Source organism: Aptenodytes patagonicus, chromosome W (genome assembly GCF_965638725.1).
Source record: "Aptenodytes patagonicus chromosome W, bAptPat1.pri.cur, whole genome shotgun sequence".
Classification (NCBI taxonomy): domain Eukaryota; kingdom Metazoa; phylum Chordata; class Aves; order Sphenisciformes; family Spheniscidae; genus Aptenodytes; species Aptenodytes patagonicus.
In genome coordinates this window covers 162,285-178,114 of record NC_134981.1, presented here as the reverse complement: position 1 = coordinate 178,114, position 15,830 = coordinate 162,285, and the positions used below count along the sequence as shown (strand labels likewise).

Here is a 15,830-nt window from a genome sequence, read left to right as displayed (position 1 = left end):
GCTACAGCACATTATAGCCAAGCAATGCTCCTTGCTCACCTGTAGTTTTCTGGACTGGACAGTCAGACAAGGAGATAACGTGCTGCCACCTTTCCTCAAAGGAGAGCACTGACAGACCAGACTGTAAGGACCGCAGGAAGCATCCGTCCATGCACAGCTCAACACAGAGCAGGAGAAGCAGGTCTGGATAAAGAGGTGACACTAATCAGCACTGGTGAGGGCACCCCTGCAGTACTGTGTCCAATTCTGAGCACCCCAGCATAAGAGGGATATGGACAAACTGGAGAGAGTCCAACAAAGGGCCACAAAAGATGATTAAGAGGCTGGAGCATCTCTCCTATGAGGAAAGGCTGTGACTGTTCAGCCTGGGGAAGAGAAGGCTCAGGGGGTCTTACCAATGTGTATAAATACCTGAAGGGAGGGTATAAAGAAGAGAGGGCCAGGCTCTTTCCAGTGATACCCAGTGACAGGACCAGAGGCAATGGGCACCAAATGAAACACGGGAGGTTTGCTCTGAACATCAGGAACCACTTTTTCACCACGAGGGCAATATTAGCACTGGCACAGATTGCCCAGAGAGGTGGCGGAGTCTCCCTCCTTGGAGATATTCAAAAGCCATCTGGACATGGTCCTGGGCAACTGGTCATAGGTGACCCTGCTTGAGCAAGGGGTTGGACCAGATGACCTCCAGAGGTCCCTTCCAACCTCAACCATTCTATGAAACGGAGAATAGGTGAGGTGGATTAGTGAAATGTATGTTTTTGCACAAAGTAACTGCGTCCGTGCAAATGATCTGTCAAACACACGGGTCACCACAGAGGCGCTAAAGGTCCCAGACGAGCTAAAGGTCCGTCCCAGCTTTAAACCCCACGGGGCAGGGCCAGCCCCCCCGGGCAGAGCCGTACCCCGAAGCGCAGAGCCCGTGGCCGCCGGCAGTGGAGCTCCGTCCGCCTCCAGCAGGCGGCGCCCTCGGCCCACGGATGGGCGCCGCCGGCCCGCGGGGCGGTGGGGCGGGAGGGGCTGCGGCAGGGACGGGGGCCGGCACAGCTTGGCGTCGTGCCGGTGCCCCCGGCCCCGGGGGCCGCCCGGAGCCCCGCGCCGCAGCACGCCCCCCTGCCCGGTGCGCCGGGCCGGCAGGCCCTTGCCGGAGCGCTCCGCTGCGAGGGGAGCCCCGGGGCTGCGTCTGTTTGTCACGGTGTCCGGTGTGACCCGAGCAGCGCCGGTGACCTCAGCTACGGGGAGAGCTGGTCGGGCAGGCTGTTCACCGGGAGACTCCGGCGCCGGCGGGGCGTTACCCGGGCCGGTGCACGGCAGCTCCGCCGCCGCTTCCCAGCCGTACCGAGGAAGCAGCCGCTGCTCCTGCGGCGGTCTGAGGCGGGCGTTGTGAGGAGCGCGGTGTGCTGCTCCCCTGCAGCAGGGCATGGCGGGTTTCGAACTTCATCGCGCGTCTCTTTTTCTTGCAAAAATTGGTAGCGTACCGTGTGTATTAGATGACAGGCTACTGCCCAGATGCACGTATGGCATAGATATATAATACTTGGCCCTTTAATTTCTCACCTGTGTCCACTTACGCAAGTCTAATTCCACTTTTAATTTCCTTTTGTAGTAGTTCAATGCTGACTTACTCCCAGAGCAGTAGTAAACTGAGGTGAGGACTAATTAATGTCCAAACATATACTCTGTAGCCCCCTCATTCAACCCTGCAGGTATTCTCAGACTAAACCATAGAGAAAAAGGCACTGTAGTGTCAACTGGGTGTGAAGTCAATTAGACTACTAGTGATTACCTGCACGCTTCATCTTGGGTATTCTGAGTTCTAAGGTAAATCCCATTTATCTCAGTGGACATCCCAACCTATGCCAGCCAAAGGGAATACCCAGTGTATTTAATTGCTGTCCCAGGATTTTTGTAACTTAAAGATGCTTATCCTTTTCAATTTTGCCTTTCTCTTTTTGTCTCTGTTTGCCACCTTGCCCAAAGACAATGCGAAGTCTTGCCAGGAGTTAGGATTAACACTTCAGAAAAATCCCCCTGCTCATGTGTGCCAGTCTTTCCCTCCCTCCCTCCAAGGCCCTCTTCCCTCCCGGAGGAAGGATCTGTGAAAAAAAGCTATGTGAGAAAGCTCATGTGCAGACTGCCATCAAGTGGCTTGATTTTGGCTCAATGCAGGGCCAAGCTGGGACAGCTATACCTAAGTGCTTTGCCAGAACACCCAGAAGGAAGGCTGCTCAGAAAGACAATAGATAGGAGCAATCCCTAGAAGAGCAGGAGAAGCGGGAGACAGCTCTTTCTGGGGCAGAGTGGAGGGCAGGCTCTCAGTTCCACAGTGAGGTACAGGTTACCCACATTACACAAAGTGTGCAGCAGCTCAGCCAGCGCCACATATCCTCAGGGATACTAGGCCATCCCTGGAAAGTTTTGCTCACACATTTTAATCAACCTTCCCTGCCCAACCTTGGCAGTGATGAAGGCAGAGTGGAGGAAGGAGTTGAGCAAAATAAGAGGGGCACCACAAGAAGGTGCTTGGGAAGCTGCCTTTAATCTTCATGTGGCCAAAGTCACTGGAGTGAATATGTGCGTGTGTATACACCCAAGAAATAAAAGAGAAGAAGCCTGGCCCAGAAGCCAAAGCACTATCTGAAGACTCGAGAGATCTTTGTACAGCCTCCAGGTGGGATGCTAAGCACAGGCATCTACTGCTGTTAGCACCCTTGGCCTCCAGCTATGGAACTGAAAGAGTATGGGGTCTCTTGCAGAGCCTGTGTTGTATGTGCCAGGCATGTGTGGATGATTCACACTACCCGAAGGGGTCTCAAATAGCACTAGAGGCATGAGGTAACTCAGTCATGCCATCCCTGTCTGAGCTTGGGTGAGTCATGTTTCTCTGTGCCTCAGTTTCTCCGCATGTAAAATGGGGCTCCCCTATCCCCCAGAGGCAGCATCAGATAAACTGGAAGGGTATTTGTTAGGATGTTATGGGGAAGGGATGGGGGAGCAGCATGCTTATGACCGGTTCATCATAAACTATGAAGCCATGAACAACTGCAGGTTTGCCTGCCATATAAAACATCCTGGTTTTGAGTCACGCTGCAGCTAGCAGAGGCATTTGAGCAAGAACAAGCTGCTGGTGAGCCGGTCTTCCTGAGGAGCCCTTTGTTTAAAAGCATTGCTTAAAACTAGCATCCCCTTGTTGACATTCTGGATTTGCCCAGAGGCCCGTCTCTTACTCCCTGCACCTGCCTCTTTGCTGAGATGGAATCAAAGGGATATCTGGCCTGCCTGCTCTGGTCAGCAGCTGGAACACCATCCTTTTTGTTTACCCCAACACTCCCTTCTCTATCAGTGGCCAAAGCTTCAGTTTTATCTCTTTGCCTCCATCCAGATTTCTGCTGCCTCCATTTAAACTCTCTCCTGAATGTCTTGCCTAGCTGACTTACTTTAACTGCTTTTCTACACAGAACAAAACATTTCAGAGCTGATTTCACAGTTCTTAGTGGGGCAGAAATGTCATATGACAGAGGGATGACTGCCAAATGTCAGCCAGTTTTCACATCATGCATTGGCAGAACACAGAGATGCTCAGAGAGAGGAGACACAATATTCATTCTACCAGAAAAAGTGGTAATGTTGTCAGAGTGACCAGTGTCCTGGTCTAACCAGCTTTTCGTTCTGCTCTCTTCTGTTTGTTTTATTCCACCATTTTATCCTGTGATAGGATTTTGTAAATGGGTACTCTGTGGTTGATGAACTACCAAAGGAAGCTGATAAAGTCCCAAGGTTTATAACCCATGGCATCAGTGACACAAGGAAGATGCTGACTGCATAGAATAAAGAACCTGAGTGTCCAGCCCAAAAACACTGTAGCTGAAGGGAAACCCCTTGAATGCCTGTTGGACTTTATTGTATGTCCCAACAGACTGAACCAAAGAAAGATGTAACCAGGAACTTTGAACAGATACTTGAGATTTTTCAGTAGTAAGTAACGAAATGTTCTTACTTGAAATCCCTGTCAGATGTAGCTGAGGCAACTGGAAAGAAGATCCTTCAACTGTCCATCTCGCCTGCGGACATTAACATGACCTTGACAGAGGAAGGGAACAGTATTGCCCCCAAACACAATAGCTCATAACAGAAATTTAAACTATGACTGAGCTCAGTGTGTTTTCATCTCACAGGGGCTGTGACCGGTCATGGCTAGTGGAGCAAACACAATGGCCAGCCCGCTGCTCCAGAGGGGATGACAGCTGGGGATATTCTCAGGTACTAACCAATGTAGCCACTTCTCCTGATGCCATCCAGCAGGGACTGAGCGTCAGTCCTGGACAGAGAGCCAGTCTTGCTCCACTGGAAAGCAACTGAGCTGAACTCCATGTCAAAACTCTCCTTGGCTTACATAGGTCAGGTGTCTCTGCTAGTTTTCTTGAATACTGACAGGATTTTGAACAGGGGTGGGAAGGAAGAAAGATCAGAATACTATTTCTGCCGAGAAATGGTGCCATTGAGACCGAGTTTCATGATGGCATTTTCCTCATAATTATTAATTCAGAGATCTTCAAAGCTATTTATAGTAATTGTCTTCTCTCCTGCATAGCTCATGCTACTGACCTGTGCAAAACTTTACACAACACTTCTGTATGTTAAGCCTGGGATTTCTGGGCTGGGCAAAGACAGCCAGGCCTAATGGAAAGACTTCTCATGAAAAACAGTCTACCTCTCTGCATTTCACATCTTAATGAGAAATCACCCAGGATTAACCTCATTTGCCAGAGGAGACATTGCTACAGATGAAGCAGATGCAGAGACGGTGATTTGATTTTACTTTTCCAGAACTTTGAAGCAAATGCAAAGTGGACAATTTAATGGTCTGCATAATATAAAGAAATGTATACCCATCCCTCTACTCCCCAATTAAAAGAATAGGAAGCTCAGACTGGTCATGTGGGATTTACCTGGGAATGAATTAGGCTTTCCAAACACAGCTAGGGTCCTAGTTCAGCCTGTTCACCCAGTGAAATACAACAGGGAAGGAGAGGGGAAAGAGCTCCTCAGCTTTTGACACTGGCTGCCCTCCCCAAGGCCTGTTTGACTACGGGAGAGTCTAATCTGACTGGTAGCAGACACAACTTGTCTTGCCTCCCATTCCCAGGAAGGTTTGCCCCTCCTCACTAGTCATTTGCCCTGTGTTGAGAAGGGAGGTGCGGTACCCCCAGGAGCAGGGATCTGTGCCCATGGAAGGGTAGCAAGGATTCATCTCCATGTAGCAATTCCTCCCAGGAGTCTCTTGGGGCAGCTCTTGCTGACTGCCCCATATTCAGGACACTGAGTGAAGACCAAGTTACTCTTGGGAAAACTCTAAGTAGCATTTACAGCTTCACCCGCCAAAGCCTACACACTTCCATGAGTAGCCGTGACCACTGACAAACCATGTCCTACAAGTCCACTTCTCCCAAAAGTGGTATGCCATGGTTAGCATAGCAACATTCACTGTCTGCAATTGTCTCATTGCAAAGGAGTACATTTCTTAATATTTTCACTGGCAGTCTTTTATTGGTATTATTCTTCCTTAGAAATTCAGATGTTGCAAAGAAGGAAAATATAGACACTAAAAATACTATCTTGCTAATACAGTTTAAGTAAAAGAAGAAATAGATGACTCAGAAAAGGCCAGGCTAATAGCCTTAGCAAAGTTAGAGTAAAGAAGTGGTTAAGGATCTAGATGATTTAATCCAGTTTAAAGAAAAGGTTTTACAGTGAGCAATTAGATGCTGTTTAAGGAATTAATCACTAATGGGTCATTAACTCTGACTGCTATTGTACAGTTAACAAGCCGAGGCAGGATTATTAGACTCGGCACCCAATTAAGAAGGAGAAGATATTTACAACAAAATGAACAAATGAGCTTTTAAAATGGAATGGGACAATTTGAAAGAAAGTGTAGGAACACAGAAAACTATACAGGGTACAAGAAAGATATGAGTTTGCATATGCCTCTGTCCCTTTATTCTTTTGAAAAATATTTACCTGTCTGTGCCCACTTATGTTTAGCTGGTTAAAATATTTATTTTTAGCAATAAACTCATAGCTTTCCTTGAAGGACATGACTGCACACAATTTATCCATTACAGGGTTCACATGTACAACGTATAACAAAAGACCTGCTTAATATGTCAATAAAAGAACAATCACCATAGCTTGACATAATCTTTCATTTTTTGCTGGCAGGTGTTGAATCAGGAGCTTAATAAAAGTGAACAGGTGTCTTCAGCTGCTGTTTCTGCTGTCCTGTCATTGTGGTGTTATCTACTGTTACTCTTCGACTATCTCAAGTAACCAAGCATCAGTGCTGGTTACAGCACTGATCAAAAAGTCAGGGGGGTCTTTCCGATGGCTTTACAGGATGCAGAATAACTGGAGGCAACAGGGAAGGAGGGTGGTAGTGTCAAAATATGGAAGAGCACCACTGAAATCTTGGGGAGTTGCTTGTAAATCATGAGCAATAAGCACAGGTAAGAGCTTTTGGGCAACAGTTAAATGTGCTCATATGCAGGAGGGGTTTCAGCATCAGAGCTGCAGCTGGACTGCAGCCAAGTAATGACAAGTGGGATTGTTCCTACCCCCAAGGAGGAAGAGTGTACAGAGCCTGTGCAGTCATTTGTTAGTGTGTGTCTGTTACTGATGCAGCCCAGGGTGTGCAAGCACACAAGGAGACATCCTTCCCTCATAGCCATCAGAGGACATGTGCCTTCTTGCAAGCCCAGCATCCTTGGTGATGCAAAGCTCACCTGTGAAAGGAGCGCTGGAGTAAGACCTAAAAACTGAAGCAATAAGAGTTATTGTTCTCCTCCCTTCCCCCCAGAAGTTTACTCAGGTCTCCTTACTAGAAGTTAGCAAATTATTTCCCTGGTCCCAACAGCGACAGCACTTTCTTTTCCTGACAGCATGGCACTCTTTGCCAAGGAAGCAAAGAGCTGTGTGCTGGGGATGTTGGGCACCACCACAGACACACAAACAGTGGCACTGACAAGTCCAGAGCCCAACAGGAGGGTCTGACCCAAGCAGGCCTACATCCCCCCCTGAATTCAGTGGGGACCACTCACTGGGCCTCCCTGCACCCCCCTGGACTAGCAGAGCTCAGGGAAGGGAAGCCTGGGGGCCTGGGCACAGCATGTGCTCTGGTCCAGAGAGGCAGGTTGGATCTGCAGGGAGGCCGGGGAGAGAGGAAAAGGCGTTTCAAAATAGAGGGATTCCTATTATTATCTGTAAAAGAAGCTCTCCAGACAATAGATGGGGGCTGCTGTGGAGAAGACTGTGAAGGGATGTTTAGAAACTGCTGTCTAAGGTTAAAAAGCTCTCTGAAGTGAAGCTAAACAAAGCTGACATACTTGTTTCTGACAGGACTCTTAAAAGATACGCACAGATTGTGAAAATATAATTAGACGCCAGCCTTTGTCTGGCCACAACGAGTGGGAAATGGTGAAAGGAGAGGTCTCCCAGTCTGCATTGAATCATCCCCAGGACACAATGAGGGCGCTTGTGCATCCTTCTCTCTTCCCTAATGAGAAACGTTAATTGCCACAACCTTCAGAGTGTGTAGAGCACCCCGTGCCCAGTGGAGGAGAAGGGGTGTTTCATTACAGCTTCTCAGCCCCATTACAGGCAGTAACGGAGATAATGGAAAATAAAGATACCGCAGTTTTAGTTTCGGCAGCTTGGCGATGGGCACTGGGTGGGCGGAGGAGCGAGCACGACGCAACACTGTGCCAGCCTCTGGGGCCTGCACTGGGCAGCCACACCAGGCAGGACGTACCCAGCAGGCCCCTGCTGACGGCTCTGGCCACCCAGTCGGGCAGCCAGTGCCCTGTCAGCTACCACCCATCTGCCCCCAAGGGCAGCTGGGCTGCAGGGGCATGGGGCCTTGCAGCACCTGCCAATCCCCTTCTCTTAGAAGGCAGCAACAGCCAGGGGACTGGCACCGACCCCAGCCCACTAGGGCAGGGGTGGGCAAAGCCCATCCTAACCCAGGGCTGCCCCACAAGGGCAGCTGTGGGAGTGCTGCACCTGACCCACAGACTGCCAGGGCCCTGGCCCCTCCTTGCCGAGCAGGAAGCCCCATAGCTGGGTGCGCTCCCTGCTGTGGAGCTGCTGCCCCGAGCCCCCAGTGCTTACAGCCAGTTTGGGCAGGGTCCTGCCACTGGAGCGGGAGGGCGGAGGGCCCACGGCCAAGCCTGTCCCACCCCTCTGCACATCACAGGCAGTGGAGGGTCCAGCCCAAGCAGCCCACTCACACGCAAAAACACGATGCACAGCCTTCGTGAAGGTTGTGCCATTTAATGGTGCAAAACCAGAAAACCCTCCCCAGGTAACACAGGCCTCGGTTCCCAGCCACCTTACACAGCTCTTCGCCCTACTGCAGCTTTTATTGCAACTAAAGCATCCAGCCACGGCGGGAGAGTGAAAGAGATTTTTTTTTCCTAAGCTATGATCAGGCCCCTAACTCTGCAGGGCATGTGGAAAAGGGAATTAAAAGGACCACAAAATACAAAGCAAGTCGGGGTGTGGGGAAAAAGCTGGTGCAAGGGACAGCCCTCCCTTGCCTTGCCATCTGGGGGAGCCAGCGCAGGGCAAGGGTGTCCCTTGGTCATCCGAGGACTGGCCTTCCCTGTGGGTTTCTCCCTGGTGCTGAAGAGGGAGTTCAGATTGTCTGCCAGGGTTTGCCAATGGACTGGATGTGCTCCTTGGCCTTCATCCGCAAGGCAGCAATGCTGGTGTTGCGCGGGTCTGCCTCATCCAAGGGGAACTTGTCCACAAAGGTGGCCCCGCACTGGTAAGGTGGTGGTGGCCCCATGGCGCCCAGGGGCTGCAGCGCATGGGTCACTGCCGGAGAGTTCAGGAAGGGCGGTGGCGTGTAGCTGCCGGGCAGGCTCTGTGGCGAGGCCACAAAGCCAGGTAGGGTCTGCAGGGCCGTGCTGCTGGGCACAGGCGGACTGAGCCATGTCTCCAGGGGCAGGTTGCTGCTGAGAGGACCCATGGGTGTTGCCTGCGGTGAGCGGTTGAAGGAGAGGATGGGCGAGTCCTGCAGCTTCATAGAGGTCACCTCCAGCTTCTCCTGCCGCCGCCACTTGGCCCGTCTGTTCTGAAACCACACCTGCAAGCACAGCCGTGTTAGCCAGGCCACAGGGCAGTACAGCAGCGCTGCCACCCCCACGGAGGGCAGACACTCTCCCCCGGGTGCAGCAGCACACATGAAATGGAGCCAGTGAAAAACGACGGAGTAGCAGACGGCACACCGAGCCAGGGCAGGAGTGGTTCAGCCGCGCTTCCCCCGCGGGCTCGGCAGACCCGCAGCCCCTCACTCGGCAGAGAGCAGCGCCACGGGGGAAGCAGCACAGCGAGAGCCCCGCGGCAGAGCCGGCCTGCCCTGCGGGCCCGCCCGGCTCGGCTGCCCGCTAGCCGCCGCCCCGGCGCACAGCGGCTTGGGCCGCCCCGGGCCGGGACACGCCAGTCAAAGGGCAGCGGCGCTGACGACGTAGCCAGCGGCCGGGCCGGGCGGAGGGGCCGGGCCGCGGCCCTACCCCCCGGCTGCCGAACGGAAAACGGCCCCGGGCTCCGCGGTGTCCTGCCGGCCAGGCCGGGGCCGCCGCGTCGGGGCCGTGCGGACGGCACCGGCTGCAGACGCGCCCGGCGCTCCAGCGGTGCCCCGTGGGGCCGCTCAGCCACGCACCGGCCGGGGCTAGCGGTGCCGATGCCGGGTTGGGTTCATGGGGCCGCGGGCCGGGACACCGGGGCCGCCCGCGCGCCGTGGCGGTGCCGGGAATGCAGGTTCACACCGAGCCAGGGGCTCCCGGCGCCGGGAAGGCGGCGCTGCGCCGCGCCGGGCCGGACTGTGCCGCGCCAAGCCGGGAGTTCCCGGTGCCGGGAACGCGGGGCTGCGCCGAGCCGAGCCGAGCCGTGCCGTGCCGTGCCGTGCCGTGCTGTCCTGCGTGGGGGTTCCCGGCGCCGGGAACGCGGTGCCGGGCTGAGCCGCGGGCTGCCGGTGACGGAGCGCGGGGCCGGGTCGGCGGGGCGGGGGCGGGCGTTACCTGCACGCGGACCTCGGGGAGGTTGACCTTCATGGCGAGCTCCTCGCGGCTGTACACGTCGGGGTAGTGGGACTTCTCGAAGGCGCGCTCTAGCTCGTGGAGCTGGTACGTGGTGAAGGTGGTGCGGTTCCGCCGGTGCTTCTTCTTGGGCTGCTCCTCGTCCGACGGCTTCCCCTCGCCGCTGCTGCCGGCGGGCAGCTCGGGACTGGCGCTACCGGGGCAGTACGGCTCTGGGAGGGGAAGACAGGCGGGTCACCGGCAGGGCGATCTCCCCGCGGGGCCAGCCCGAGGGCGCGGAGGAGAGGCGCCCGCCCGCGACCCGGCGCCTCTCACCCGCCGCGCTCACCTTGGAAGCGCTCGGCGCGGCCCTGGGGCTCGGCCGGCGGCGGCTCCCCCGGCATCTTGGGGAGGCAGTGCCGGGGTCCACGCCTGTCCGCCTCCTTGGCGCTGCCGGCGCTGCCGTCGGGCGGGAAGGGGCCCAGCAGGCCGTCCTCCTTGGTGAACCCCAGGATGGCTTCGATGCTGTGCAGCCTCGACGGGTTCCCCCCGGGGCTCCGCGCCGCCTGAGCGGACAGCGAGAAGGCGCCCTCGGCCATGGCGAGCAGGGCGCCGGGCGGGTGCATGGGGCGGCCGGCCCGGGGCCCCGGCGCGGCGCTGCGGTCCCGCCCGGCCCCGGGGCGGCGCGGGCAGCTCTGGCACGGCGCCGCCCGGCGGGCTGGCCTCCTTGGGGCGGGGGAGGAGTGCCGGGGGGCGGTGGGCGAAAGGGAAGGCGAGGCCCCCGCGCCGCTCCGGCATGGCAGGGGAGGCAGGGCATCCCCAGGGCCCCGCCGGCAGCGTCCGCTGCCCCCCCGCCCGCCGGCCGCCCCGCCCCGTCGGCCCCGGCCCCAGACGGCGCCGGGCGATGCCATCCGGGGCCCTCGAGGCGGGGCGGGCCGGCCCCCGGCTGCTGCCGGGGGCTGGCCCAGGCCGGGCGCCCCGCCGAGCCTCGCGACTGCAGCCACGGGGCCGGGGCCGCGCTGCCCGGGCCGAGCGCCGTCGGAAATCATCGTGGGACAGGCGGCTGCCGGTGCGCCGGGCGCGGGGGGACCGACCCGGCACGGCAGTGCCCGGGACGGCGGGAGCCGCGGGAGCCGCTTGCCGGGAGCGGGGCTCCATGGAGGGGTTGGGGAGGGGCGGGAGCCCCGGGGGGGGGGCCTGGGCGAGAGGACAGTGGGTGCCCGGCTCAGTGCCCTGCGCTGTGCTGCGGGCTCGCGGAGCCTCTCCGAATTTCTCTCGCTTGTCAGCTCCAGCCTATATCTGTCCCAGGCATTTTTTAAGTGCATCGGTTTCATAGGTGGCCTCTCAAAAGATGATATGCAGGAGGATGCCGTGGCACTGTTCTGTGTCAAATGCACAGGGTAAAAAGCATTGGGGGTAAAAGGTGATGCTCTGGTCCCCTGTCGGGATACTTGCCCTGCATCTGGCTGCCTTCAAAGCCACATTTATACACCAAGGGAAAGTGCGTGCAGGCTTTTGGGGAGGATGGACTCTGGAGACATCTGAAGGAGCTGGGCTCAGCCTTTCAGCCTTCACAAGTCTGGGGAAGGCGCTAGGCAATATTTCTGAGGAAATTTTCCAAGATGTTGGTATAGGACAGACCCTGTGAGAAGAGCTGATTCTGTGACCCTGTCCTCCATGGCACAAGTGTGGCTGGGAGGCTAGAGGGCAGGGCAGGGCTTCATGGGAGATCTACAAAATGCTTTTGGAGGTAAGGCAGAGAGCCAAATCCCACACCTTACTTTGTACTTGGCTTGGTGGAGGACGTGGACTCAGCACAGTACTAACTAGGCAACGGCATCATGTCTCCTGCCTCCAACATACTCCTTCCTGCATCAATATTTTTCCTGCTTTTCTCTTTCCATCACTTTATCACTTTTTATGCTAGCACCTGCTAGTTCCTCTGAGGCACCAGCCATCTTTTGTCCCAGCTGGTTTAAGTGACAAACCCATGAACATCCAGAGTGGTTTTCAGCCTGCACTTAGCTTTGAAGATGCTTCCATTTCAAACCTGAGGAGAGTGTATGTGAATGAAAAACACCACTGCTTCTTCTTCTTCCAGATATATTAGTCTAATAAAAGGTATGACCTCTCTCAACAAATCTTCATTTTTGCTTCCCTCCCTGCCCCAACAGGATGCATTTTGTGTAGATTTTTCCAGAGGAATCGCTTCAAAACAAAGATTGGCAGTGCTTGCCTCTGCCCGTGCCCACACCTTTTTAAGGTTTACAGTCTGATGTCCCAAAGTTAATGCCTTTTAGAAGTGCTCAGCTTTTTCTGCTAGCTCCAGGTGAGGTTTGCCTTCACTGACTGCTTCTGGGGGTGGGGGTCAGGGCTGAAAGAACTCAGCCATCCGTTGGCAAAGAGGGAAGAAGCCAACAGAAGAGACAAGAAAAGGTTAGTGTGGCTTTTGTGCACAATATGAAAAGCAAGTCAATACCATTGTAGGGGCATTGGAGGGTACTCAAAGCAATCAGCCAGGGGCCATTGTGTTCCTTTAATCTACATGTGTATTTCCCAAGAACTCTATTAGTGAAGATGAATGAACTGTGCAATGTCCCTAATTTCTTCTAATTTGGAGCTGGGGTTTTATGGCACTCACAACCAGCACAAAACATGCCGGTCCCTCCAGAACCCCTGGGCAAACTTGGGAATTGGTTTTGCTTGTAGCAAAAAAAGATAGTAAGGTGAGACGAAGGAGCAAAACACCTTTAGCCAGACTCTGGTCTGGCAGTAAGTGCCATAAAAGGGCATTGGGTCCTGGCACAGATGCTGCTTTTAGGGCACCTGTCAAAATTGTCCAATACAGGAACAAGACTGAATTTTTTTGCTGTTAATCACAATGCAAATGTACAGCAAAAAAACTTCCACCCCCAAAGCAGGATACACATCCCACACAGTACATGAGAGACCTTCCTCCCTAATAGAGAAGGATTCTTCCTCAGCAGTAGATTATTACCATTGTATTTGCTGTATGGAACTGCATTTGTCACTGTGGCATCTTTCTTGCAGGGCAGTGGAGTTGTCGAAAGAGGAAGCAACTCCCTTGGTCACAATCTGTAAAAATCTGAAAAAAACCCCCACCCTATAGCAGAGCAGAGACCAGCTCTGACTCTTCCAGCTCCAGATCTATCTTTTCTCTCTTGCCATGCTTAAGGCATGGACTGTGGTGCCCTGACATGCACTTGAGGCATCACACAGCTCTGGGGAGGGAGACGGTTCCTCTGATAGTCAGAGACTAACACAGAAAGGTTAGAATGGCAAAGGAAGGTAACTGTCTGAACATTTCCCTTTGGGTCTAATGTACTGTCTGTTAGCTAAATTCCCTGCTGCCACAAAGTCCCCTGGGACATATGTCATACTAGTATGAAGCCTCAGAAATTGGTACTATGGTACATCACAGCTTCGCAAAGGCCATTTACCTTTGGAAATTTACAGGGGCAATCAGGATCGAATTTGAGAATATTCATTAGGGGATGAAATCGGTGGGATTTGTTACTTGCCTTGTCAAAAGATGGCCCCTATTCCATCACCTCTTCTAGTTTTTTGCAATGTATTATTATTATTTACAATTACTGCTGAAATTATGTTTGGAAGCTAACAAAAAATTCTCAAGACGGACCACCTCTAAAGTGCAGCTGTCTGCTATACCTCCTTCCTGTGCATACATAGTGAAGACTAAATGAGAATAGTTTTGATCCTGTTGGTGCTGTTGAAGCATATGTATGGGACATGGCTTCACACAATGAAATCAGCACCATAAAATGCCACAGATTCTTGCTTCCTGTCTTTTCTTTATGTCAAGCTGAAATAATTACTGCCTTGCAGAGCAGACATTTGAAGCTGAAGTCACTCTGCAGGTGGGACATCACTCTCCAGACCAGTGATGTGCAGCAGGGAGCGCCTCCCTGAAAGATAAACAGGACTTTCAAGGTCAGGCAGCAAATCGACAGGGGGCAGGGGGAATACGGGGGGCAAGAAAAAGGGAGAAATACTCACCCAGTGGGTACCTGTACCCTGCTGCAGTTTGCATACTCTGTGTCATCCAACAGATTGTTAAAAACTGGAAAAACTGGCTTTGCTTTTTTTCTCCCCAGAAGTTCCTAAGTGTGCAGTTTAAGAACCTTCTTGAAAGCACGACATATGAGGAAGCTGCTGCCTCCTCCCATCACTGCATCACTCATGCCTTGACAGTCACCTCCTGCTTTTTTTCTGGTGAGATTTTTCTTTATCTGCCCCTAGGAGAGTTGGTTGTGTTTTCTCCACCACTTACAAAGTGCTCTGTGGCATGCAGGAATCCCACAGACAGTGCTGAGCAGGCCCCCGTGCAGCACAGTGCCTGAGCCTCCATGGAGCGTGCTGCCCCTGATACCTGTCCTGGCTGTGGGCATGGAACCAGCCGTGGCTGCTCTGGCAGCAGGGCAGCCCTTTCTGGGTGGTGAGCAGCATGGGTCTGGTGTGAGGGCTCGGACAGTTAGGCTCGCCACGCTCAGCCATCCCTCTGGAGGGAGGGAGTGGAGGTTCATGCTGTAAGGCTATATTAATGCAATCCTTCTTTACTTGTTTTCCAATTAGCCTAATTGAATTCGGATTGCTTAAAAGTGGGCACTAGAGACATTTATCTTGATGGGATGACGGCCTTGAGCTCCAGCGATCCTATTAACTATAAGAACCCAAATCCCAGGTAGGGTCTGTCCAGCAGTAGCTCCCATGTGACCTAACGCTTTAATCTGCTCCTCTTCCGTGCAGCACGCACACACACATGCACACAGAGACACACACACACACACACATATACAGACATGTACACATACATGCACACATGTGCATAGATGCATGCATATATGTACACATGCATTTGTGCACACATGCACACAAGTGCATCCCCATACACATGCATACATGCATATGCACACACATGCAGTGGCTGCCTCTTAAGGTTCTAGCAGCCTCAGGAGAAAGGCTGTTCAGTTCAAGACACTGGAGAAAGACCTTCTTTCCTTTTTCTTAAGAGTTGGAACAGAGTCAGTGTGCTCCCTGTCTGCCTGCCTGCTCCACTCCAGGCTCTCCCATGCTCTGTCCCCAGGGCTAAGCGTCTAGAGAGCTGCATGCCCAGTGACATGTACCCTATGTGGCCCCGCCACCTCCTACCTGCATGCCTCCGCAGGCCTGCAGTTGGTGTCTGAGGACAGGGACAGCCAGTGCTGGAGGGATGAGCCATGCAGGTGCTGGCAGGGAGTAGGGCAGCGGTGAGCTGCAGTGAGGATCAGGCTCCTGCTGAGGGCAGGACAGATTTGCAGCTGTGCCCTGGCCATCATGCCCCCCTGCATGGGGGGTCTCAGGGGGATTTGGGGCAATGGTGCTGGCCCCCCACTGTGCCCCACCACTCCTGTGCACAGCCCAATGCCAGCCCCAGGGCAGGCGCAAGCCCTGGCCCTGGCATCCCAGGGAAACTCTGTCTGTGCGTGGGAGCTCAGGGCGGGAACCAGCACCTCCTGCGCTGTAGCCCAGCTCCGCTACTCCGGATTGAGAGTTTTTAGGTCTCTGGCTCCAAAAATGGTGCCTAAGGCAACCCACTCCCCTCCCAGCAGCAGATCAGTGTGGCTGTGGCTAGCACCAGGGCTGGGGAGCGTCCCACACTGTGGATGGGGAGGGCCCCCATCCCGCACCAGCCCACAGCCACCTCCCAGCCCCACTCGCCTCTGCCAGCCCTGA

At 54.2% G+C, this 15,830-nt stretch overlaps 1 protein-coding gene across 1 annotated transcript; it reads right to left on the bottom strand.

Annotated features, from left to right (window-relative positions):
- Positions 1-8,692: 8,692 nt before the first annotated feature.
- LOC143172010 (retinal homeobox protein Rx2) lies at positions 8,693-10,702 on the bottom strand. The gene is made up of 3 exons (XM_076361222.1): positions 10,426-10,702; positions 10,080-10,309; positions 8,693-9,145 (listed from the first exon to the last, which is right to left on the bottom strand). The coding sequence occupies exons 1-3, from the start codon at positions 10,700-10,702 to the stop codon at positions 8,693-8,695; spliced, it is 960 nt and encodes a 319-aa protein (XP_076217337.1).
- Positions 10,703-15,830: the final 5,128 nt, after the last annotated feature.